General features: G+C 49.0%; 1 protein-coding gene across 1 annotated transcript in view; it reads right to left on the reverse strand.

The window, feature by feature from the left end:
• Window positions 1–14,672: 14,672 nt before the first annotated feature.
• The window catches only part of MAP6 (microtubule associated protein 6), an 80,210-nt gene continuing 70,257 nt past the window's right edge, over window positions 14,673–24,625 (reverse strand). Inside the window, exons 5-6 of the mRNA XM_052653320.1 lie at window positions 15,605–16,041; window positions 14,673–15,541 (exon numbers count right to left, since the gene is read on the reverse strand). Of these exons, the coding sequence (XP_052509280.1) occupies window positions 14,673–15,541; window positions 15,605–16,041 (1,306 nt within the window). The remainder of the gene's footprint in view (window positions 15,542–15,604; window positions 16,042–24,625) is intronic.

Below are 24,625 nucleotides of genomic sequence, written 5' to 3' on the forward strand. Positions count from 1 at the left end.
CATCCAGGGCCGGAGGGCACAAGCTCAGGCTCCCTGACTGGGCAGGACTTTGTGAAGAAGGAGCTTGTAGGGTCCTTGCTCTGTACTTCGGTTTGGAGCAGGAGCCGAGGAGAGTCCTGATACACAATGGTTACCTCTTCTGAGGCTTGGGGCTCCTGACCTCACAGCTCAGGGAAGAGAGGGCAAGTGGATTGCACAGGACAGAAGAGGAGTGGCCAGCGAGGCAGAGGAACAGAGGAAACTGGGTTCATGACCCATCTCTGCTGCTTGCTGGCTGTGTGACTTTGGGCACCTCTCCCGCTTCCTTTTGCCAACAGCTCTGCCCTGGGTGGTGTTGGTCTCAAAAGGAAGTCCCTGCCTGACTGGGCAACCTAGGTAGAGTCCTCCAAGAAGTGAATGGGCTGCAGAAGGGCCAGCCGATTCATTCTCATTATTACCATAATGCCATGGCTGTTCAGAGCTCCAGGGCTGTTCTATGTTGTGGACTCAGTAAATTAGATCTCTGCCCTCAAAAGGTTTCACCTAGAAGTGGAGAGGTAGAGACAGTGACAAGCACGCTCGGTACTCACGGTGTTCCAGACATGCCACGCTTATTCTCCTGAGTCAGGGCCTTTGCACTAGTTCTTTCTGGAAAATGATTCTTCTAGATCTTTGCAAGACTGCTTTTTTTTTTTTTTGGTCATCCAGAAATCAGCCTAAATGTCTACTCCACAAAGCATTCCGTAAACTCACTATATAAGCAGCTTCGATTTTTAGTCGTTCAATCACTCAGTCGTGTCCAACTCTTTGTGACCCTATGGATTGTAGCACACCAGGCTTCCCTGTCCTTCACCATCTCCTGGAGCTTGCTCAGACTCGTCCATTGAGTCGGTGATGCCATCCAACTATCTTGTCCTCTGTTATCCCCTTCTCCTGCCTTCAATCTTTCCCAGCATCAGGGTCTTTTCAAATGAGTCAGTTCTTTGCATCAGATGGCCAAAGTATTGGAGCCTCAGCCTCAGCATCAGTCCCTCCGATGAATATTCAGGATTAATTTCCTTTAGGATGGACTGGTTGGATCTCCTTGCAGTCCAAGGGGCTCTCAAGAGTCTTCAACACCACAGTTCAAAAGCATCAATTCTTTGGCGCTCAGGCTTCTTTAGGGTCCAACTCTCACATCCATACATGACCACTGGAAAAACCATAGCCTTGACTAGATGGACCTTTATTGGTAAATTAATGTCTCTGCTTGTTAATATGCTGTCTAGATTTGTCATAGCTTTTCTCCCAAGGAGCAAGCATCTTTTAATTTCATGGCTGCAGTCACCATCTGCAGTGATTTTGGAGCCCAAGAAACTAAAGTCTATGTTACTTAACTTTGTTTTCTTGTTTTACTGACTCTGCTCCTAAATTTTCTACCTATTGACACATTTACGGTCTGTCCCCACTACTAGAATGGAAGCTCCGTGGGAATATGGACCATGTCTTGTTCATCTTATTTACCTCCTGCACCCAAATTCAGTGCCTCACACACACACATAAGACACTGAAAACATGTGTTAGTAAGTGGAAGATCTGTGTTAGAAGGGTGCCAGGGCTTTGGGAATCCAGAGGAAGAAGCCATGACTGCTATGGGGAGATCCCAAGAGGAAGTGACATGGGGTAAGTAGGCCTTGAAGGGTAAGTAGGCATTTCTTGATCAGAATAGTGATTTTAATAATACCAGCTGATCCTACCTCTGTATTTTGCTTCTGCTGCTGCTGCTAAGTTGCTTCAGTCGTGTCCGACTACTATGTGCCAAACACCATGTCAGTCACTTAATATATATATTTTGTCCCAGTCTCCTGACACCTTGGCTAGGTAGGGATTATTCCCATTTTACAGATGAGATAACCAAGGCTGAGAGACATTAAGTGATTTACCTGAGGTTCCCCAGCCAGGGGGGCTGAGCTGGGAAATGTTCCTAGTCAATTAAGAGTTCTTTCTCCATGCCACATGGGAAGGGTTGGAAAGGAACTGGCCAGATTTTAATAATAAAGGTGTATAACCTCACAGTCTCTATACGTTATCCCACTTAATCCCCATAATAGCCCAATTAGGTGGGAAGTCTTCCTAATCCCACAGGTATAGCTCAGAGATGGGGAGACTGGACTAGAACTCAGGACTTCTGGACCCAAAGCTCAGCCTGCAACAGCGCCCCTAGCAGGTGGGCATGGGACAGTGAAGGAAGCCAGGGCTGAGTGTGGGGCTGCCCAGATGACACCAAGGGGGCCCTGAGGCCACCTGCCTCCGTCTGGGCACAGGTGGGAGGGTGGTGAGAGGTCTGTGCTCCCCCTTCACAGTGAGGGATGGCAGGGCAGGTGGCGGAGGTGGGTAGATAGATCAGGGTTGGACCAGCCTTGTCAGTGCCCCTGATGGCCCATCACAGTCCTGTGTGGAGCTTTCTTGCCACCTTGAGGCCATTGAAGGGACCTCTCTGCTATTTCCACCACGATGCTTGTTAAGTCTCAGAGAAACGATGACCCTGCTTCACTGTGTGGGTCCTGGGTGTGAGTGCAAGTGTGAAGAGATGGGGATTAACTTTCTGTTGATCACCAACTGTGTGCCCAGCAATGCTGTGTATAATCTCATTTAATTCTTAGAGCCTCCCTCAGGGGTGGCTATTACTACTAACTTGGTAGCCCCAAGTTATAGATGAGAAAACTGGGGCTTAGAGAATAACGTGACCTGCCCAAGGCCACCTAGCAGGTCAGTGACAGATCCTGGCAAGTATGGGAGTGCAGGTCTGCTGGCTGTGGAGGAGAGAGGGGGTCAATACACATGAGGTCCTCTGGTTTATAGGAGGGAGTCAGTAACCAATGGGATCCTATATAATCTTTACTCCAGTTTATGCACCTGGGGCTCATTATCCTGCATCTTATGGAGGAGGAAACAGATTCCAGCTAAAACCTCTTTGAAAGTGGGCCCTTGTCTGCCTGTGCCCTGCCACATCTCCAGACCCAGTATACCCTTGGCACATAGGAGGTGCCTAATAAATGCTCATTCAGAGGAAGTGATTCAGTGGGTCCTTTGGTGCTTAGTGGCAGAGACATTGGAGCCTGGCAGACCAGGCTGGAAACCCAGCTCTGCCACTCCTAGCTGTGTGACCTTGGACCAGTTTCTTAACTTCTGTGAGTTTCAGTTTCCTCACTAATAAGATGGGAATGATAACAGTACATACCTCATAGAGTTGTGGTGATAATGAAATGAGAATGAATTTGCCCAGTAACCCATGATACTTTGGCAATATGTAGCTGAAAAATACTAACTATTAAAAAGAGACGGCAAGTAACTCAAGATCATGTATTTATTTGGCTACATTGGGTCTTAGTTGGGCATGCAAGATCTTTAGGTGCAGCTCAAGAGCTTCTTTCTAGTTGTAGCATACAGGCTTAGTTGCCCTGCGGCATGTGGGATCTTAGTTCCCCGACCAGGGATCAAACCCACGTCCCCCACTTTGGAAGGCAGATTCTTTACCCCTGGACCACCAAGGAAGTCCCCTGAAGCCTGATTATTTCTATTATGCCATACAACCTGGGGATCAGGCTGAGCTGAAGCGGTCAGTGGAGACTCCCTGGAAGAAGAGTGCTAGAGGTGGGTAGGAAAGGGAGGAAGAGGCATTCTGGAAAAGAGGCCCGGCATGAACAGAGATGTGGCCACTGGGAGGGCCGTGGGAGCTTGGGACACAGTGAGAGGCCTGGGGCGGGGGGGCAGGGGAGTGGTGAGATGGAGGAAGGTCTGGCCGCCAGGCTCTGGGCTGAACTGCTCAGAGAGGCTGGAAGGAGAGGCTGATGGGGAGGCCCTGAGGTCAGTGAATGGTTTATTCTTTTTCACTTTTTCAGTTAATGTGTTTGCAGGAGCAGATCAGCTGGTTTTGCCTCTCCCACTCCTCCAATTTCCCTCCTCTCCCCAGAGCTTGACTTATGCCTCCCCTGGACTCCCTCCCTCTCCTTTCGCTCCTGCAGCCTCTTCTGCTGGCATCATGCCTCCCTCACCTCTGCCCATGGATGCCCTACTCATCCTTCAAAGCCTGTCTCAAAGGTTACTGACTCCCTGGAGACCCTCCCTGGGCCCTGTCAGAAGTCTGGCCATCTCTGCGCTCCCAGGGTCTTATGGAAGCATCTCTGGGCAGCACACACCAAACATTCCCTCCAGATGCTCTTGGCAGGGGGCGGTATTTGGACCTTCACTACCACTTGCTGTCGCTTTTCTTCCTTCCTCTCTGTCATGGACATGTCTTCTCAGCTCCTCCACATGCCTACCTCCAGTGTCTCATTTCTAAGGGGAGCATACAGTCCACGTGGTTAGGCACAAGCTAACCCACCCGCTGTTTCAGCAAGAATTAGCAAGTGTTTTGACACTTCAAATACACCTACTGAGAAGTGGTCAGACTTTTCTTTTTTTTTCTTCCCATGTCATTTCTCCATTAACCTAGTCTTGGTATAAGCCAGAGATGACAAACTCAGCAGGGGAAGGGAGAAGAGGCCCGAGAACAGGAGGGGAGTGCTAAGCTATGTTATATAACTTAACCAAGACGGGACTTTGATGCTGCAGTCAACAAATTACATTGTCAGTTTGTCAGTTGCAATCACGTCACTGCTAGATCTCGGGTGAAATTTAGGGCACTGATCTCAGGGTGGGAATTAGAGGCCATATGGGAGGATTTGAATGATTTAGAACACCCCTAGCTCCACTAAATCCCCATGCAGCACAAGCTGCCTTCCCTGAAGACCTTGAAATGACCTTGTCTTGGAAGTTATCCTGCAAAGTGTTTTAGTCGTTTATTGTAGAGAAACAAACCACTCCACACGTAGTGGCTTAAAATGACAATTCGTTCTTTTTCACAGTTCTGTGGGTTGGCTGGGGGCTTATTCCACTGGTCTGGTCTGGGTTGGCTTCGGTGACTGCATCCACTAGACGCTGGGCTTAGCTGGAATGCCCGGGCACTGAGCTTCTCTCTCATGTGGTCCTGCATCTCCATCTTCTTCCTGGCACAGTGGTGGCCTCAGGATTCTCAGATGATGAAGGCAGGAGCTAAGCCTCTGAGGCCTGAGCTCTGCAGCTTCAATCATGTTGCTTCCATCTCATTCTGTTGGTCAAAGCAAGTCACCAAGCCAGCCAGGATTCAAGGCGTGAGGAAGAGACTCTACCCATGGATGAAAGGAGCTGCAAAATATCATGGGCATGATTTCAATCTACTCCCCAAGGGGCAGCCAACCCTCTTCATGTCCCAGCCCCATTGTCTCTAGTCCCATAACTGGATTTAGATGCTCTCCTGCCTCAGGGGACTAGCTCCAGAGTCAGATCAGGGAGGAAGAAGCATCCACATCAGAAGAATTGCAAGGTTTGGCTAATTTATTAATATATCACCCAAAAGTCTGGATAATGTTTGTGGGGATGTTGTCTGTGGGTGCTAGTCCTTGGACGGAGGAGCATAATTTTCGCTGGGCTGGACTATCCGTGTGAGTATGTTTACCGCCGATTCCAGAGTCAGTGTGCTAGTTAGAGCACCTACGAGTGGTTTTCATTATTTCCTTAGTTGGTTGAGAGAAACCTGGATTCAGCTGAGGTCTATGCTTGATATTGAAATGCCAGAATTCTTTGCTTTAATATAGAGGAAGGAATCCAGTGCTAAGGGAGGAAGCAATGTTGATGTGGATTTACCCTGTGTGATCTACTCACATACCCCCCCAAGCCAAGTTCCACAGTCCCAACTTCCTCTTAGACAGCCTGGAGGAAATTCCCTTCACCAAGGCACGGAAAAACACGTCAGTGAGGGGAGCATCTCTGAACCTGATGTAGTACTTTTCTCTGCAGGCTAAGGATGCTAGTGAAAGACACTGTCACTCTATAATTTTAGTGGAAATGATGGGATCCCAGGGGAGCAGAGCACACACAGCAGCACTTGGCCACCTGGGACAGAAGATGCCAAGTGATACTCAGAAAGATCTAACCCACAGATGTCTTTAGCAAAGACCAATCATTTAAGGGCCAAATAAGACCAAAGGGAATAGACAGGCAGCTTCTAAATCCTCCGTAATCTGTGTAACAGAAACAACAAAGCAAAACCACAAATAAAACCCTCCAGTCCTGCTAGCAAAAACCTGATCTGACCCATTATGAAAGAGAACTTTGGTCCCTCACCCAAAGTCCCTTGAAAGGAAGAGAGGCCAGTACCCTTCAGAGTGAGCCCTTCAATAGAACCCCAGATACATACTGTAAATCTTCCTTTTAGCCTACCTTCCACAAAGGGTCCTAGACCATTTGCCAGAGAACTGTGCTCTGTGAAAGGAAAACACACGGGCTTTTCAGGATTAGCAGGACTTGAGTCTATCTAATGCTAATTCCTGAGAACACAGAACACCACTGTGTAGAGGTTCACAAGCGTCAGGCGACAACCAGAGTCTGACTTCAGTCCAGGCATGGTGCCTGGACTCATCCTGCAATTGCATCTTTAGTTTCAGGGAGTATAATTGAAATCTACAGCATACATGCCCCTGTAGACTGTGGATAAGGGCCACTATGGTAGAAAGGGCCAAGTGGAAGCTTCTCGAACTTTTTCTTCTTACTGATCAATAACCCAAATTAATGGTGCAAATCCAGGAAAATTACAGAAATTTGTGCCCTCATCAAAGACTTGAGAGATGCAAGCTACTTTCTATTGCATCTCGCTTAATTTACTTCTTCAGTCTGTGCAGAAGGCATGTCTTGGAGGATGAACAGGGAATTACCATAAACTTACTCAGGTGATTCCAAATAATGATTCCAGCAGCTCCCATTCTAGGTGCAGTCTTTTTTTAAAGAATGAATGGGTGTAGTCTTCTTATGGGAGCAAATATACATTTTTTTTGTCACTTAATATGAAACTATTTATCTGAAAAAGAATTTTTTTTTAAACTTCCTCTATAGAAAATACCAGAAGCAGCTTTATTTTTCTTGGCAGGGGCAGCAATACAGCTTTCTCATCTTGTCTTGAAACTCCCTAAGTCTCTGATTCTCTGTTACAATGTAACCTGATCATCCTTCCATAACACAGACACAGAATGTCTATTACATTGATGACATCATGTTCCTAGGATTCAGAGACTTAAAAGTAGCAGATACTTTAAAAAATGTGCTGATAATGGGAGATGAATCCCATAAGAACATAGGGGCCTGCCACCTGAGTGAAGTTTCTGGGTGTTCAGTGCTCTGGATCATGCCAGGAAAGAGATACTCCCTGGGGTTCTTCAGAGAAACAAAATGAATAGAAGACACAGCTATAGATATGTATATATAGAGATAGAGAGATACAAAGAGATGTATTATAAGGAATTGGCTCACTGGATTATTGAAGCTGAGAAGTCCTGTGATGTAAGCTGGAGAGCTAGGAGTTCCAGTGGTATAGTTTCAGTTCAAGTTTGAAGGCCTGAAAAGCAGGAGAGGTGGTTAGTTCCAGTCTGAAGGTAGGAGAAGACCGATGTCCCAGCTTGAAGATAGCCAGGCAGAGAGCAAATGCAGCCTTACTCAGTCCTTTGTTCTATTTCAACAGATTAGATGAGATCCACCCATACTGGGAAGGGCAATCTGCTTTATTCCATCTATAAGTCTAATGTTAATCTCATTCTTTACAAACACACCTGGAATAATGTTTGACTAAATATCTGGCACCCAGTGGCCCAGTAAAGTTAACATGTAACATTATCACATCCTGCAAAGTAAAAGGAACCTGCTGTGCTTTCTGCTTCCTAGTAGTAGTAAGAAAGAAGCATACTTGCTGGGTTTCCATGTATTCTGGTGGCAATGTATGTCATATTTTGGAGTGCTGCTCTGATTCATTTACAGAGAAGCCAGTAAGGCTGCCAGCTTCAAGTGGAGCCTAGAGCAAAAGAAGGCTTCCAGGTGTCCAGGCTGAAGGGCAGGCAGCTCTTTCTCGTAGCCTTGATGACTCAGCGGATGCAAAGTGATTCATGTGTTTGCAGCAGATGGGGATGAAGTCAGCCTGTGGCAAACCCTGAGAAAAGAACCGCAATGGAGTGTCTAGGAGTCGGGAGCAAAGCCAGGCACTCCTTGGTAAACAATTTTCCCCCTTTTGAGGAAGAGCTCCTGGCTGGCTGCTGGGCCTGCTGAGAAAAATTCCCTGTGTGGAGGTACCAACACCTATGAAAAATTAATGACTGTCACACACAATCTTCTCTTTTCTCAAGAATACTTGGGTGTTTGTGCCCAGTGATTGCTTACTGGAATATTGGTGAGTCCCGAGTCAGGTACGAGAAAATCCTCTGTTATTGGAATTGGGTTTCTCCTCCCTCCAGAGACTATGCAATTGCCAAGTTCACCAGTAATCTCCTTATTGTTAGCCCAATGGATACTTTAAAAAGTCACTTTGGAAATATGGACAATTTCAAATGTGCATGAAAGTTGAGAGGATAGTGTAATGAACTTCTAAGTACCCATCACAAAACTTCAATAGTATCGACAGTTTCAATTTCAACTGTATTGACAGTTTACCCATTTTGTTCAATGCATGTTTTTAGTAATCTGTCTCATAGGGAAGCACTCATGTCTCTGATCCTGTTGACTTGTACTTCCTTGATGCTTTCTCCAAGGTGAATCTTTTCCAGTTCTCCTCTGACCTTGCTGCTGCTCTGTGGCATGCTCTGCTCAGAGCCTGCTTCCTCTCCTACCCTTGAGATGTTGGTGCTTCCCCAAACTCTGTCTTGGACCTTTCTCTCACTTTCCACACTCTCCCTGAGTAAATGCAGCCCTTCTCATGGCCTCACATAACTTCCCAGGGCTAGCGAAGCCCACATTTTAATAGATCCCCATCTCTGCCTTCATCTCAGACTCCTGTTCCAGACTGAGACTACAATATCCAGAAGTCTCCTAGATACCTCTCTCCTTGTCTCAAAAGCATGTCCCACTCAACATGTACCAGACTGAGCTCATCCTCCTGCTTAAACCTGCCGTTTCCTGTTTTCCTATTCATCTGCTCAACACACAGTTATTACATATCTATTGGGTGTAAAAGATTGGAAGATTCTGGAATAGGCAAAGAAATCACTGTTATAATTAAAAAGATTGACAATAACAAGTGTTGACAAGAATGTGGAGAAACTGGAATGTTCATATGTTGCAAGTGAGAATATACAATGGTGCAGCCCTTGCCCCTCAGGAATTAGTTCTAAGTCCATGGAGGATGTTAAATGCATGAGCCTAGATGGAGAGGGGGTAAAATGTAGGTTTTGACAATGGCCTGACTTGGGAACAGGAGTGTTTAGAAAGGGCGGGGAGCTGGGGGTCTGGATTATGGGGCCTCTGAGGGATGTGGGTGGTGGCAGGAATGTCACAACCTGGGCAGGCTTAGGGAGCTCCCCAGCCAAGCATGGCTCAGGGGGCATGAGGCCTCCAGCGCCCCTCTAGCTGGACTGGGGCAGCCATCATGACAACCATCATGTGTCTTCCAAGAGGCATAAGCCTCTTGGACCTAGGGACAGGGGGAGGCTTCAGGAAAGTGACTAAGATTAATTAGAGTTCCTGCCTACCCTGGCAGGGAGAGGAGGAGCTTCAACTGGATTTAATTTGATTTGTCAAAATAAGAAAACTCCTCCTTTCTTACATCCTGAGTGCCATCAGGTAATTCACATACAGATTTACAAACTGTGATATGTGTGAGGTAAGAGGAGGTGGCCATAGAGATAGAAAAAAGAGGGCAGATTCATTATTTATTTAGCTGGCAGAGGGCATAGGTCTTAGTGGCAGACTGTAAGCAGAGGCTGGAAATGGATGCAATTTCCCCCCCACGTTTTGGACTGAGACTGGGGTGCATTCCCCATCCCCTTCCTCTAGATGTCCATTCTCGCCGCGACAAAGACTGCGGAAGGTGCTGCTGCAGCAGGACTTGGCCCTGTGATCTGCCCCGAATCCGCAAGCGCCGTCTCCTTGCTACCTGAAAATGCCAAAATTGTGCCCCGACGGTACCCGCCCTCGCACCCCCAGGTGTTAAGGGCGGGTATCACAGCGCGAGAGGAGCTAAATCTGTCTTTCCTCAGATCAGCCACCAGGGGCTCCAGCGAGGCCTCAGCCCAGCTCCTAAAGGGCCCCGGGACCCGCCTTCTGGTAGCGCGCCTCTGCGGGCCCCAGGCTTCTCTAGCCAGCCTTCTCCCCGTCCTTGTCTTCCCAAGGGCCAGACCCCGCGCCCCGAAGCTCTGGCAACTGGAACCGGGGCTGGCGGTGCAAGCTTAGGGTTTACAGCCTTGGGGCCACGTCCGATCCCCAGATTCGGAGCCTGGAGCCAGATTCGAGGCTCTTGGGCGGAGACTGAGCATCTTGGGGCTCCGAGTCGCGGATCCCTGCAGGCTTCCAAAGCAGGGGCGCCGCCCTCTCTTAGGCAGCCGCGTCTGTGCGGGCGGGGTTGCTGGCTGCGGCCAGTCCGGGTCCTTAGTCTGGATTCGCCAGGCAGCGAAGAGGGTGGGGACGATGCGTGCAGGGGCGGGGTTGGGAAATGGCTGCCCCTGGAAGAACGAGGTCAAGGATGAAGTCTGCATCTGAGAAGGGCTGAGCATCTAGTTAATGTCCCGCCTCTCCCTGCCCCAGCCCAGAACGGGGGCCTTGAGCCGACAACCTCTCTCACTAGGCATTCTTCCAGTGCAGTGGAGAGCTGGGCGTGATGCCGGTGAGGCGGCGGCCTGCAGCCCAACCCTGGGCTGGAGGTTTTCGGCCTCGGGATTTCCTCTTATCATCAGGACCATTCTACAGATGAGGAAACCGGTGGCTGGCGCTGGACTGGAGGGCGACTTGCTCCTAAGTGGAAGCTGCCAAATCCCACAGCTTCCCTCCCTCCCCTTTTCCACTGAGCTGCACTCTCTCCCTCAGCTTTTGACGCTGGGCCTCATTCTCCGTATTGAATCACTCTTGGCACCACAGGCCCTGATTTCTCCATACAGCTTTGGACGAACACTTCCTCAGCTTCCTTTGTGCCTTTCTCTTCCTACCTTTAACAAGTCACCAGAGCCCCAGGCTGGGTCCACTTCTCGTTCCTTCTGACACTGTCCCTGAGGAAGCTTAGCGGGGGCCATGGGAGGCTGACTCCCAGACCTTGTTTCCAGGCAGCTCTCACTTCAGAGGGGAAGCCCTGGTAGCCTATGGCTTTCTGGACATTTTCCCTGGGTGAGATGTTGCCCACTCAGAGATAGCACCATCTGCCTGGGCCACGGAAATGTGTGTGACTTGGGACTGGGTGTGTGGGTCAAAGGGAGAGCTGAAACGAGGAGGGGTGGTAACCATACACAATACTGCTTTAGCCTCAGTGTGGCCTTGTCTTATCTGCAGGGCCCTATTAAAATTCATATAGCAGCAAACTTGTGATGGGCCAGGAAGAATCCTCATAATCGGTGTGTATGTGTGTGTGTGTTTATAGAAGTGGCTGCTGCTTCTGCTGCTAAGTCGCTTCAGTCGTGTCCAACTCTATGCCACCCCATAGACGGCAGCCCACGAGGTTCCCCCATCCCTGGGACTCTCCAGGCAAGAATACTGGAGTGGGTTGCCATTTCCTTCTCCAATGCATGAAAGTGAAAAGTGAAAGTGAAGTCGCTCAGTTGTGTCTGACTCTTAGCGACCCCATGGACTCCAGCCCACCAGGGTCCTCCATCCATGGGATTTTACAGGCAAGAGGACTGGAGTGGGGTGCCATCGCCTTCTCCATAGAAGTGGCTAGTGGGAGCAGAAAACCCTGGTGCTGTTGGGAATAGAGTGAGGAGACAGGCTTGGGGTCAGTTGCTTAGAAAACTGGACCATTTGGAAATCATCAGTATTTCCTGTGACTTCTCTGTAAGAACCAACCTGCACTCCTTTAAAAAGAGCCCTTTAAATAAGAGTCCTTTGGGATTTCCCTGGTGGTCCCATGGTTAAGACTCAATGCATGGGGGCATGGGTTGGATCATGAAACTAAGATCCCACAAGCTGCAGGATGCAACCAAAAAGAAAAAAAAAGAAGAGACCTTTAAAGGGGTTAATGACCATAATGGGTCTCAAAAGTCTTAAAGGGGTAGGAGTGTTCCTTGGGAGCCAGCTTTGGTGGGGGCAACAGTTGCTGCTTCCCCAAGGGTCCCAGGCCCCTGAGGACTTTGGTTCCTTTTTATTTATTTTAAAAATACTCATTTATTTGGCTGCATCAGGTCTTTGTTGCGGCAGGCAGGATCTTTCATTGTGGCATGCAGGCTCTAGAAGGCACTGCTTAAGTGCCATGTGGGATCTTAGTTCCCTGACCAGGGGTCAAACCCATATCCCCGGCATTGGAAAGCAGATTCTTAACCGCCTGACCACCAGGGAAGTCCCAGGGCTTTGGGTTTTAAAGGGGAGGCTACTGTGACTTACACCAGTGGGATTCCAGCAGGAAGAATCTATGGGCAAGGCTGGGCTTTAGCCTTCAGCAGCCCTCCAGCCTTTTTCCCAGTGATACATTCACAGCCTACAGGACTGCTTCCCCTCCACCCGACTTCCCCCCCGACATCCTGGGCTTCAGAAACCTGGTCACCCCTGCCTGCTCTCAGTTGTCTACCCCAGAGGCCTGCTACACTTCTTGGTCAATCGCTCATGCAAATCAGGTTTCTTTCATTCAAGGACTTCCAGAGGGGGCTTACCCTGCCCGCCTACCCCCACCCTGGCCACATCCATGATACCCTTTCCTACCTCTGCTGTCTGTGCTTCATGGCTACTTTCTCTGAGAAGCTTTCCTGACTGCCCCGGCTAGACATTTTTTCTTCACTCTCCTCTCAAAGTCGGGGCTTTAGTTGGCCTAGGGCTTCATCTGACACCAGCTTTTATTGTCTGAAGTGGGGCTTCTTTACCTCTGTGACCTCATGCCCGGCACGGAGCGAGGCACAAAGTGGGTGCTAAGGACAAGTCAAACTGCATGCGTGAATGAGTGGGGGATTTCAGGCACTGTTTGAGAAGTCCTGGCTGAGCTGTCCTGGATACTGACTGAGGACTAGCAGACGCTAGGTCCTGCTTCATGAGTGTCCTGGGACTCTTCTGATTGGAGGCCCAGTTTTCTCAAGAAGCATGACCTCTGGATCACCTTCAGGACCCTTGGCAAACAGTTGTCATCCAGAATTAACCTGGGCCAGCTGGGCCCCTGCTCCCATTTTCCTCTGTAGGCTTCTGCTCTGAATAATCTAGGGCTCAGCATGCTATGGTTTGATATCTGTTTGGTACCTAGGCTTTCATGGAACTTGACCTGTGAAATAATAGAAAATATAGGTGTTGGTCTTTGCCCCAGGTTTCTAGCACAGAGCTCTTAAAACTCTTGGAATTTCCTCGGTGATAGGCGTGTCTTTTGTTTTATTTAAAATTTAAAAAACTTATTGATGGCACTGGGTCCTCATTGTTGTGCAGGGGCTTTCTCCAGTTGTGGCAAGTGAGGGCTGTTCTCTGGTTGTGGTGTGTGGGTTTCTCGTTGCAGTGGCTTTTCTTGTTGCGGAGCGTGGGCTCTAGAGCATGGGCTCAGAAGTTGCAGTGTACAGGCTTAGTTGTCCCCAGCATGTGGAATTTTCCCAAACCAGGGATTGAACCTACATCCCCTGTTTTGTCAGGCAGATTCCCAACTACTGGACCACCAGGTATGTCCAGGAATGTCTTTTGTTTTAATGAGGAGACTCTTGGTGGTCTCCTGGATAGCTTTGGGATGGAAGCTGGTCACCAGAAACACAAAGTCACAATTAGAAGCTTGGAATTTTCGGCCCCGCCTTCCATCTGCTGGGAAGGGGAGAGGGGCTGGAGACGGAATTACTGTTCGATTATGCCAACATGATAAAGTTGTCATAAAAATCCCCAAAGTTTGAGGTTCGAAGATCTTCCAGGTTGCTGGAGGTACTGGGAGGGTGGTGTGCCTGGCCAAGGCATGGAGGCTGCGTGTCCCTTCCTCTATACATTATTCTTTTTTCCACCTTGGTGTGTTACTTATCCTTTTAGGATAAACCAGGAAACATAAATGTTTCCCTGAGTTCTGTGAGGCATTCTAGCAAATTAGTGAATCCAAGCAGGGAGTTGTGGGACCCCTGATTAAAGCAAGTCAGTTAGAAGTACAAGGGATAGCCCGGGACTTGCAATGGGCGTCTGAAGCTGGGGAGACAAGGAGGCAGTCTTGTTGGATGAAGCTCTTAACCTGTGGGAGCTAATGCTGTCTCTAGGTAGATAGTGTCAGAATTGCGTTAAATATAGGATCCCCAGCTAGTGGTAGATAACTGCCTGATGTGCAGAAGTCCTACCCCCTACCTGTGGTGTCACAAGTGAAATGTGGTCGGAGTGTGACAGTGAAGGGGAAAGACAAGTATGTCCTGCCTGCACCCTCACAATGGGGTCTGGTCATCAGGATCCTAGCATCTCCCACCCACTCCCGTCTCATGAGCTGGGGATTTCTCAGATGGCCCAAATGAATACATGCAGAGCCCTGCATGCCCGCACTCCTGTATGCATGGTACACACACACACACACACACACACACACACACACTCGAATCCAGAGAGACACTGGTGAGCCAGAGGGACCAGTTTTATTAGATTCCAGCAAGACTATACAATACATGTTTCATGCAGATTAAATAAGTGTCTTCGCTGCCCCTGGGAGGGAGCACTTTCACCTCCAGCTACTTCTTTGGTATGTCAAGGGGTGAGCGTCAAGGGGAACCATCGACATATTCTGCATGGGGAACAGTTGGGATCATGACTGGAGGTGGTGGTGAGACTGTGGGCAGCTGAGGGCTCTTGAGACCTTGAGTCTTCAGAGGCTTAGGAACCACAGGACCTTGGTCCTTTGCTGGTGGTGGCACCTGAGGATCTTGATCTTTCAGAGGCACCGGGATTATAGGAACTTGACTCTTGATAGGCTCCAGGACCACAGGGCCTTGATCCTTGACAGGCGCTGCAATCACAAAATCATGATCCTTCAGAAGTTCTGAGACCCCTCTCCCTTGATCTTTGACTGGCTGTGGGACGACTAACCCTTGTTTCTCTACAGATTCAGAGAGCACAGAACCTTCCTTCTTCACAGGTTCTATGACCATGGCACTTGGATCCTTCAGTTGCTCTGGGACCATAGGACCTTTGTCCTTGACAGGTGATAGGACCATGGGGCCTTGGTCTTTGACAGGTGCTGGGACCATGGGGCCTTGATCCACAGGCTCAGGGATCATGGGGCCTTGGTCCTTGACAGGTGCTGGGACCAGGGGGCCTTGATCCACAGGCTCAGGGATCATGGGGCCTTGGTCCTTGACAGGTGCTGGGACCAGGGGGCCTTGATCCACAGGCTCAGGGATCGTGGGGCCTTGGTCCTTGACAGGTGCTGGGACCAGGGGGCCTTGATCCACAGGCTCAGGGATCGTGGGGCCTTGGTCTTTGACAGGTGCTGGGACCAGGGGGCCTTGATCCACAGGCTCAGGGATCGTGGGGCCTTGGTCCTTGACAGGTGCTGGGACCAGGGGGCCTTGATCCACAGGCTCAGGAACCATGGGGCCTTGGTCCTTGACAGGTTCTGGGACCACAGGGCCTTGATCCACAGGCTCAGGGGCCACAGGGCCTTGGTACTTGACAGGTGCTGGGACCATGGGACCTTGGTCCTTGACAGGTGCAGAGGCCGTGGGGCCTTGATCCTTCAGAAGCTCTGGTACCATGGAACCTTCATCTTCAACTCTTGCTGGAACCATAGGACTTTGATTCTTTACAGGCATGGGGGCCAAGGAATCTTGGTCCTTGACTGGTGCTGGGATCACAGAACCTTCTTTCTTTAAAGGCTCAGGGACCGTGTGATCTTGATCCTTAATTGATGCAGGGACTATGGGACCTAGATCCTTCAGAGGCCCTGGGACCACAGGAGCTTGATCCTTCAGAGGCTCTGGGACTGCAGGGCCTTGACCCTTTGAAGGCTCTTGGATCCCAGGACCTTGATCTTTCAGAGGCCCCGGGCCCACTGGACCTTGATCCTTGTCTGGCTCTGTGGCTACAGGATCTTGATTCTTAGGTGACTCCCTGGTGGGTTCGACCTGGCTCCTGCAGAGGAGAGAGAGGTTGTCACTGTGAGGGCCAGCACTTAGACCAGGGACAGGGCAGAGCACAGATTGCCTGTTAAGTCTTGCCCAGTGGAGCCTGGGCAGGGCAGCTCTTGCTGGGGAGTCAGGAGGAGGATCTGATCTCCAGACCCTTAGTACAGAATATGGGGTAGGGTGAAGGGCAGGCTTTGGAACTGGTCATTCAGTGTGTTTGCCAATTGATTATAACCTGCAGGTGGCATGGAGGGCGGCCCCCAGGTGACAGTGGCAGTACTGTACTGGGACTCAGAGTCGTCCAGTTGGGCATCCTAGCAGCCTGTCCACCCCACGCTCCCCCCAGGCCTCTCTTCCTTTCTCCAGAATAGGTGGGGTCCATCCTGGGGGCCCATCTTTGCTCTCCACTCAGGTGACCCTACAGGCTAGAGTGCTTCTGTTCTCAGGGCTTCCCAGACTTCTCCCTTTCCCTGACCCCCTTGTTAAGTGCTCAGTGGGGAGGGGCAAGAGGTCCCAAGGCACACATGAGAGAAAGAGGGCAGTGGGAAGGTCTCTCTTCCCCACTTCCCCTAAAAGGGTAAAAAGTATTTTATCACATTGTTTAGAACAGCTGCCTGGAGTGACAGTGAAAAGCAGACCAGCTTTTAATCAGTTTTATTATAGCTTTAAATTCTCGTATAGACCATGCACCCCATTGTCACCTGCAGCATATTTGGTGGTGACTGGCTGGGACTCCCCATTCAGACAGTGAAGAGGCCCTGCTCCCCTCGCTCTGTCCCCATTCTGGCCCCCTTTACTCTCCCTGGGCCAATCAAGTCTTTACACTTGAACCCACTTCAGCATTGGAACAGTTCCTGTCATTTAAAGTGGGTCCTGTAAGACTTCTAGTTGTACACTTTCTTAGCTCATTCTGGTATTGTCTCTCTGGGCCTCAAGTGTGTCATCTATTTCATTGGGTAAAATGATATTTACTCAGAAATTTATGATGATTAGAAATTATGTACATACAGCACCTTGTACTGTGTTCTATGTAATATTGCTATTATTTTTCTGTCTACTTAGATGTAAAGTTACATATATTTGGACTATTTTTATTCTGACATGTCATCCCAGTCCAGAAGCTTCTTACCATATTTAGCATCTTGAACCTCCTAGGAACTGACATTTCTAAACAGAGTACAGAGTGCCACAGGCAGCTTGTCCATCCGGTCCCTCTGGATGTCTCTGAGCATCACAGTGGAAGAGAGGGGCCGGGGTGGCTCCCTAGTTCAGAACGACACAGAGCACAACTGCCTTGGTCACATGGACACAGCTGGCTACCGTTAGTAGGACCTTAGTGTTTATGGAGGGAGCAAGGCTACGAGAAGCATGCAAAATCTAAGAATGGCATTAAAATACCTCTAATACTTGGTGATTGGCCAGAGAGGAAAAATAAAAACCTAATTCAGAGTAGAATCCAGCAGGAAATTGATTAGGTAATCCTATCTGGAAGTGAACTACCTGGATGGAGTCATCCAAACGGGGTGATAAAGCTGAGACATGGGACAAAAGAGGTGACTATGGCTTAACTTGATCTTGGGGCTTGGGTTGCAAAACCTATCCCACTGGCAGGATATGGGGCCAGTGTCCTCTGCTGGCATGGAGATTTAAAAGAGGGCCAGACCCACAGCATGGAGTGCAAAGTACCTTTCCCTGGATGTCTGTGGCACTGGTTCCCATGACTTGCCTCATTTGTGTGCTTAATGGACATTCTCAGCCAGCTGTGAGCTAACCCCAAAATTGCTCTTATATACACCTCTATATTGATTTGGTTAGTAAATTTGTTTCCTTAGTAAGTGTCTTTAATCATGGAAAGATTTAGAATTAGATTAGAAATGATAAATTAAATAACATTACCTTTGGGGGTATTAAATTTAGGAAAAATATCTGTGTAGATTTAGTTTGAAAGTATTGATGCTGTTTGAAATAATTTGCATATTATATCTAAATAATAATATACATTATTATAATAAATATTTGGAATATTATATTTAGACTAGTTTTGTGATTCCAGTATAAAATGTGTAATAGAATAATTAATTTAGAGTTGTAGTTTTAAGTTGAAAGATATAAGACAATTTTATAAATTTTATAAATAATGATGAACTTTTATTACAAATTATAGTAAACATATTTTTAAGCTTAGTTTTTTAAAAAATTGCTAATAATTTTAAAAAGTTAGGGGAATTGAATTAAGTTATAAAATGCTCCTTAAAAGGGTTTGTTCCATTTTACTAGATTTTTAAGTTTGTTACTTTTATAAATTAAACATTTCTTTTTAAAACCAAAGCAGTCTTGGTTGGTCTTCCTGTGAACAAAACCACCCTCGAGTGCAACATAAAACTCTCATTGACATTGACTGGCCATCACTTGGTTCCGTGGTGGCCTGCCAGTCTCCCCATCTGTAAAATGCCCCGCCACTCACAGTGCCCTCTGTGTGAATGAGACAGAGCCGCACACCCAGGGTGGAAGCCAGTGTGTGGTTGGTGAGTGGTGAAGGGCCATGTTCAGCCCACAGGCCAGCTGCCTAGGGGCCTGGTCCAGCCTGCACAACTGAGTCTGTGTCTGGTGCCTTGAGCCAGCTGCACATCTTCTCAAGACAGCACACAGGACAGGCTGCTCCCACCTCCCAGCCTGTATACTCTCTCAGAAACTAGAGTGACCTGCTGGCTTTTCCTTGGCTTCTGTGCTGCTTATTCTTGGGCAATTACTCGACCACAACAGACCTCAGTTTCCTCATCTGTAAACTGGATGACAATACAAATGCCAGAGAGCATTTTGACAGACGATCAGATGATCCTGTTTGGATCTGAAATCATAACTGGTGACATTTGTAGAGAGCTTTGGTGCCTTATGGGCTTCTCTGGTGGCTCAGACGGTAAAGAACCCACCTGTGATGTAGGAGACCTGGGTTTGATCCCTGGGTTGCGAAGATCCTCTAGAGAAGGGAACAGCTACCCACTCCAGTATTCTGGCCTGGAGAATTCCATGGACAGAGGAGCCTGGCAGGCTACAGTCCATGGGGTCACATATAGTTGGACATGACTGAGGAACTTTCACTTTCACTTTGGTGCCTCACATAAGTAAGTCCATAACCACAGTAACTGTGTAAGAGTTTACCAGACGCTCACAGGTGCATTATTTTAGCTCACTGGAGCCTCTGGCAGCCCTGGAGGAAGGCAGGAAGGTGGTGGACAGCCTTGCAGCCTCACCCTCTTACACTGTCCTCTGGCCACCCTTGCTGCTTGACATACTTTCAATGTTTGTTTCTTTGTTTCTGCTGCCTGAATTGCCCTCTTTCACCCACTTTCCCCTGTCTGTCCCTGATGGCTCAGCTCGGATCCACCTCCTCACAAGGTCTTCCTGGATCACCATTTTACAGTCTCTCCCTGCATTCATAGATAAGCTGATTGCATGTCAAGTTTCCCCCCTGCCCCATTTGGCTGTGTGCTCCCTGAAGGCAGGGACCATCCACCTGGCCTGCAGCCCCAGTGCCCTGCACAGTACCTGGAACAAAAGAGGTCAAACAGAATCACAAATTACTGTTGCTGAAACCTGGTTCATCATCTATCCCATGGCCCTAGCCAGAAATTCCAAGTCATCCTAAATACCGTCTGCTCCCTCAAAGCCTTCACTCATTCCATGAGGAACCGTCTTTTCTGGCTCCTAACATGTACTTCCTAAATACTCACATTTCTTTCCCTCCCTACCTTCCCCCCAAGCTGTGCCGTCGTCTCTGTGGACCACTGTCACAGCCCACTAACCAGTATCTCTGGTCTCTCCTCCAACATAGTCTTCATACAGAAATAAAAAAAAAGAGCAAATCCTTGGGACTTCCCTGGTGGCCCAGTGGCTAAGACTCTGTACTGTCAATGCAGGGTGCAGGGTTCAATCTCTGGTCAGGGAACTAGATCCTACATGCTGCAACTAAAGATCCCACATGCTGCAACTAAAGGTCCCACATGCTGCAGCTAAGACCCGGTGCAGCCAAAAAAAAGAAAAAAAAACTCAAAGGAAGTCTTTCCTCCTGGCGAGACATCTTCAAGTCTTCTCCTTGCACTGAGAATAAAGAAGTTTTACCCTGTTCCACTGCCCTCCCTCGCTGACCAGCCTGCTTCCATAGCCTTCCAGCCATCTGTGCCCTAGCCTCTCAGCATGCCCTGCTCCTTTCATTCACAACTTTGCACATGTTACTGTCTCCTTCTGGGACATTCTCTTGCTCCCTCTTCCTTGCTAATCCGACTCATCCTCAAGGGAAGCAGATGTGACCAGGCCACTGTACAGGCTCTCTTGGTCCCTGATATTTTCTTTCCTATCCATTATCACAGATAATTGCTTGCATTCTTTTCCATTAATGTTTCTCCTTCTAGACTGAAGTGTTCAAAGGGCAAGACCATGTCCATTTTGTAAATCATTGTAGCTAAAACAGTACCTGACTCAGGGAAATCTCTGACTTGTCCAATCAATGAATAAATAAGAGGCTTTTCTGTGCCAGGCTCTGTCTTATTTGCAAAATGTAATATTCCTAGGTTATATGAGAAAACCAAAGTCTTAAAAACTTAATTTTCTGCCTGTTTTCCTGTTTCCATGGTGACAGGCAATGCCTCGTGGGTATACACACACTGACCTTGAAGCCAAGCTTTATTAGAGTCTGGTAGTAGGATTATTAAGCCCTGCCTGAGACTATCTGGAGAAAAAGCTTTCTTCCCTCCCACTGATTCTTGCTTTTGCACACAATTCTAATCTCATAATTCACCTGTGATTTTTTTACTTCCCAGATTGACTGCTGATGCACCACCACAGCGGGCCCCAGTTGAGGCCGTGCTCCTGGCGTAGGGCCTTGTTCAGAAATCAGGGGCCTGTGGACCCTGTCCTTGAAACCCCTGCTTCCTCAGCTTGGAAAAGCTTTAAGAAAGAAGGAAACTCATATGTCAGTGTAGGTACTGGGTATTTTAAACCTAGATTATTTCTTGTTCAGTAAAGAGCAGCCTGCTGGAGGAGAAAGTACACTGACGGGACTTGAGGCCAGAAGAGCTGGGTTCAAAGGCTGACTCAAGTCCATCCTAGCCGCGGATGTCAGCATGGACATCCAGGCTGCCAGCTTCAGTTTATTAATCTATAAAATGGGAGAATTCTCCCTTCATTTATGGGAACAGTCATGGCATGACCCCTGGAATACAGGAGATATTTCATAAACATTAGTTCCAAAAGGAGCTTGGTGATCTGATCCAATGTCTTATTCTACAGACAGGGAACCAGACCCAGAGTAGGTAAGCAACTCCCCATAGCCACACAGCTAAGAAATAGCAGGTCCAGGACTCAACAGAGGCCTCTCAAAATTCACTGGGTGGGTGGAAGGGATGGAGCAAACTCACTTGAAGCAAGGCTGGGCAGGAGAGGCTGAGAGGGGCCAGGTTGTCTGTGCCTCACGGGCCCTGCAGGAGGAGGAGGGGGGCAGTGGGCCAGGCGATTTCACAGCTTTGTCTCCTTCTGTCTGCCTCCAAGGGCCCTGTACAGACACGCACGTTTCCCAGACACAGACAGATCTCCCAACACATTATAAGAGGTGCAGCTACCCGAGGGAGAGTGTCAAGGAAACTGCCTTTGAAAGGCTTGTTATTCTTATAAAGAATTGCGGGAGACAAGGCTTTCTCAAAACAAGAGCTCTTGCCCCGCCCCTGTCTCCCATGAGGCTCCATGGCCTCTATTTTGCAATTATCATGGTGTTTGGTAATGACCTGCCTCTCCCCGCCAGCTCGTGCATCATGAGTATCTAGTGTCTGGCTCCTAGTACCTGGCAGATTTCTGTGGGAGTACTGGGTAGCTGGCGTAGAGCTGTTTCTCTTCATTCTATCAATATTTGATGTTTTTTCTCTTTTATCCATTCATTGGACCAAGTTTGCCGTGCCTGTGCTCTGGGTTAGGCCGTGTGCTGGGGGGCACAGGCGGGCATGAGGGAGGCGGGAGCCCCCCCCCTGTGGGGACCACACCACAAACCCTGTAAAGCTCCCAGCACACCAGGACCACCAGCCTTGGCCCCAAGCCTTCATCTGCCTGTGTCTCTCCAACCAGAGAGGCCTAAGTTCCTTCAGTGCAAAGACATCACTGTGCTGGGCAAGTCCTCACTCCCTGGTCCCAGAAAGCCCAACTCTGCAGAACCGATCTGAAGGTGCCTGGGCTGGAAGGGCAGATTGGAGGGTCATGGGGTCTCCTGAACTTGGGCCGCTGTCTCCCCAGCAGCAGGCCCCAGCTGCTGCCTGAGCTGCTCAGGTCTGGGGGGTCGGGCACACCCCTGCATGAGGCAGCCCACGCCCTGTAGCCAGGACCCTGGGCAGAAGCCTAGATTTCTGTCAGCTCCACTCCCTCCCATCCCTGCCCTGCTCGGGATCCTGTGCTCTGGGGTAATCCTTCCAGAGAATGCCCTGTTGACTGATACGTGAGGGTAGTTGAAAGGAGAGCAATCGTGTCCATATCCCTGACTTCTCCGGGCAACATGGGCCCCACCGCGGCCCGGAGCCCTCACTGTTCCGACTGCTCTCCTCACTACACATCTTGGTTGGCTCCCTTCTGTGGAAAGTGTGACCCCAGAACTGAAAGGGATGCCCCTGTTAGCTCTCCAGACAGCACACCCCTCCTTTGCCCCAGCACCTGTACCTCCCTGGATACAGCCCCTTGCTGCCATCTCTCAGGCACAGCACCACCCTCCTCAGCAACTAATGGTTCAGTTTCAGGGTCACTTCCCTAGTGAAATCACCCGGACCCTCTACTATCAGGGGTCAAATACCCCTTCTCCTGTGTCCCCACGTCCCTGCCCTGTTCCCACGCCCTCGCCTGGACACAGCAGCCCCCATCAGGTCAGCTGTCAACAGTTTTGAAGCTGCCTCTCCAGAAGGGGGCTCTTTAGGGCAGAGACCACATCTGCTTCCTTCTCTTTCCTCTCTCTTTCCCTCCTTCCCCATCCCCCGCCCTCCCCTCCTTTTTACTCCCTCCATCCTTCCATAGGGCTTCCCTGACAGCTCAGTGGTAAAGAATCCACCTGCAGTGCAGAAGACCCAAGTTTGGTCCTTGGGCTGGGAAGATCCCCTGGAGAAGGGAATGACAATCCACTCCAGTATTCTTGCCTGGAGAATTCCATGGACAGAGGAGCCTGGCGGGCTACAGTCCATAGGGTTGCAAAGAATCGGACACGACTGAGTGACTAAACAATCCTTCCACAACATTTAATAAATGCCTCCTAAGTGACAAACTGCTGACAGAGAGCGAGAGTGCCATAGCATCGGGCTAGCACCACAAGAGGACACCACCCCAGATGGGAAGCTTAAAAAACAAACAAACTCACACAAGATAAAATTCTAACAACTGTATTTACATGACACACACAGGCTTCCCTATTTTTAACTGCTTAGCACCTTTTTTGTCCTCCCAAACTGCAACCTCCTTTCATGGTTTTCTAAGAGGACTTCATATTCAAGGTGGCATATTGTATTCTCACAGCAGCCCATCACCCAGGCAGATGGGGTTCACTTGTGTCCCCGTTTCCCAAAGGCAGAAGCAGGGCTCCAGAAAGTCACATAGTGAGCCTGTTAATGCCAAGACCTTAACTGAGGATGACAGACTTGCTGTCAAGCTCTTTCCTTTCTGCAACAATATCCCTTAGGGATGTGACTTCAACCCCAGAGATCCCAAATCTGTCTGCAGATGTCTGAACTAGGTCTGGCTTGACATAACTCTGATTGGTTCTGCATGGCCCAGAAGGCTACAGCCACTGGATTCTACAGGTCCCCAGCTCCGAGCTCCCAACTGCATCTCCTGAGAGTTGCCCCTCTGGGACTCCAACATCCAGCTCCCCTTTGCCTCGGCCCTTCCTGCATCTACTGCACAAAGACTTCCTTAATTTACCTCCTGGTGTTCAGCAGACCCTGGCAAAGAAGATAGTCTCAGAAAGCTTGTACATCCTGGTCTAAGAATGCCCATCTGCACCCACACCTGTAAGCCCTACCTGTATGGCTGCCAGTCAGTCGATCAGCCTGGGGCTACACAGAGTCCATCTATTTGTGGCTTATCAGCACAGGAAGAGCAACTAGGACCATGGCTAAAAAAAAAGGCTGCCACCACAGGGCTTAATTCTGGGCGGGAGCTGAGGGGGTGGAGGGGTGGGTAGTGGGTAGTAACTGTCTGAGCAAACTCAGCATCTGTGACCCTCATCTGACTCATTTTCCAAAGATGATTTGAGCACTGAAGTCTTTGGAGCAAGGAAGGGACAGGATGAGGAGGAGACTGCTCTTGCAGGAATTCTTTACAGTAGGAATCCTAGAGATGGTCCCAAGTGCTGGACAAGGAATGGGTTTCAGTCACCCAAACCTGGCTCCAAATCCTGGCTCACCATGTACAAGTTGTGTGACTTTGTTATCTAATCACTGAGTCTCATTTTTTTTTTAAAATCTATGAATGGGGATGGTGTCTACAACAGACTCTCTAGCCCTATTGTGAGGATTAAATGGGAACAAGTGTGTAAAGGTCAAACACATGCTCCTTCTCTTCCCCTAGGTTGT

The sequence above is a fragment of the Budorcas taxicolor genome, chromosome 15, assembly GCF_023091745.1.
Source record: "Budorcas taxicolor isolate Tak-1 chromosome 15, Takin1.1, whole genome shotgun sequence".
Taxonomy (NCBI): domain Eukaryota; kingdom Metazoa; phylum Chordata; class Mammalia; order Artiodactyla; family Bovidae; genus Budorcas; species Budorcas taxicolor.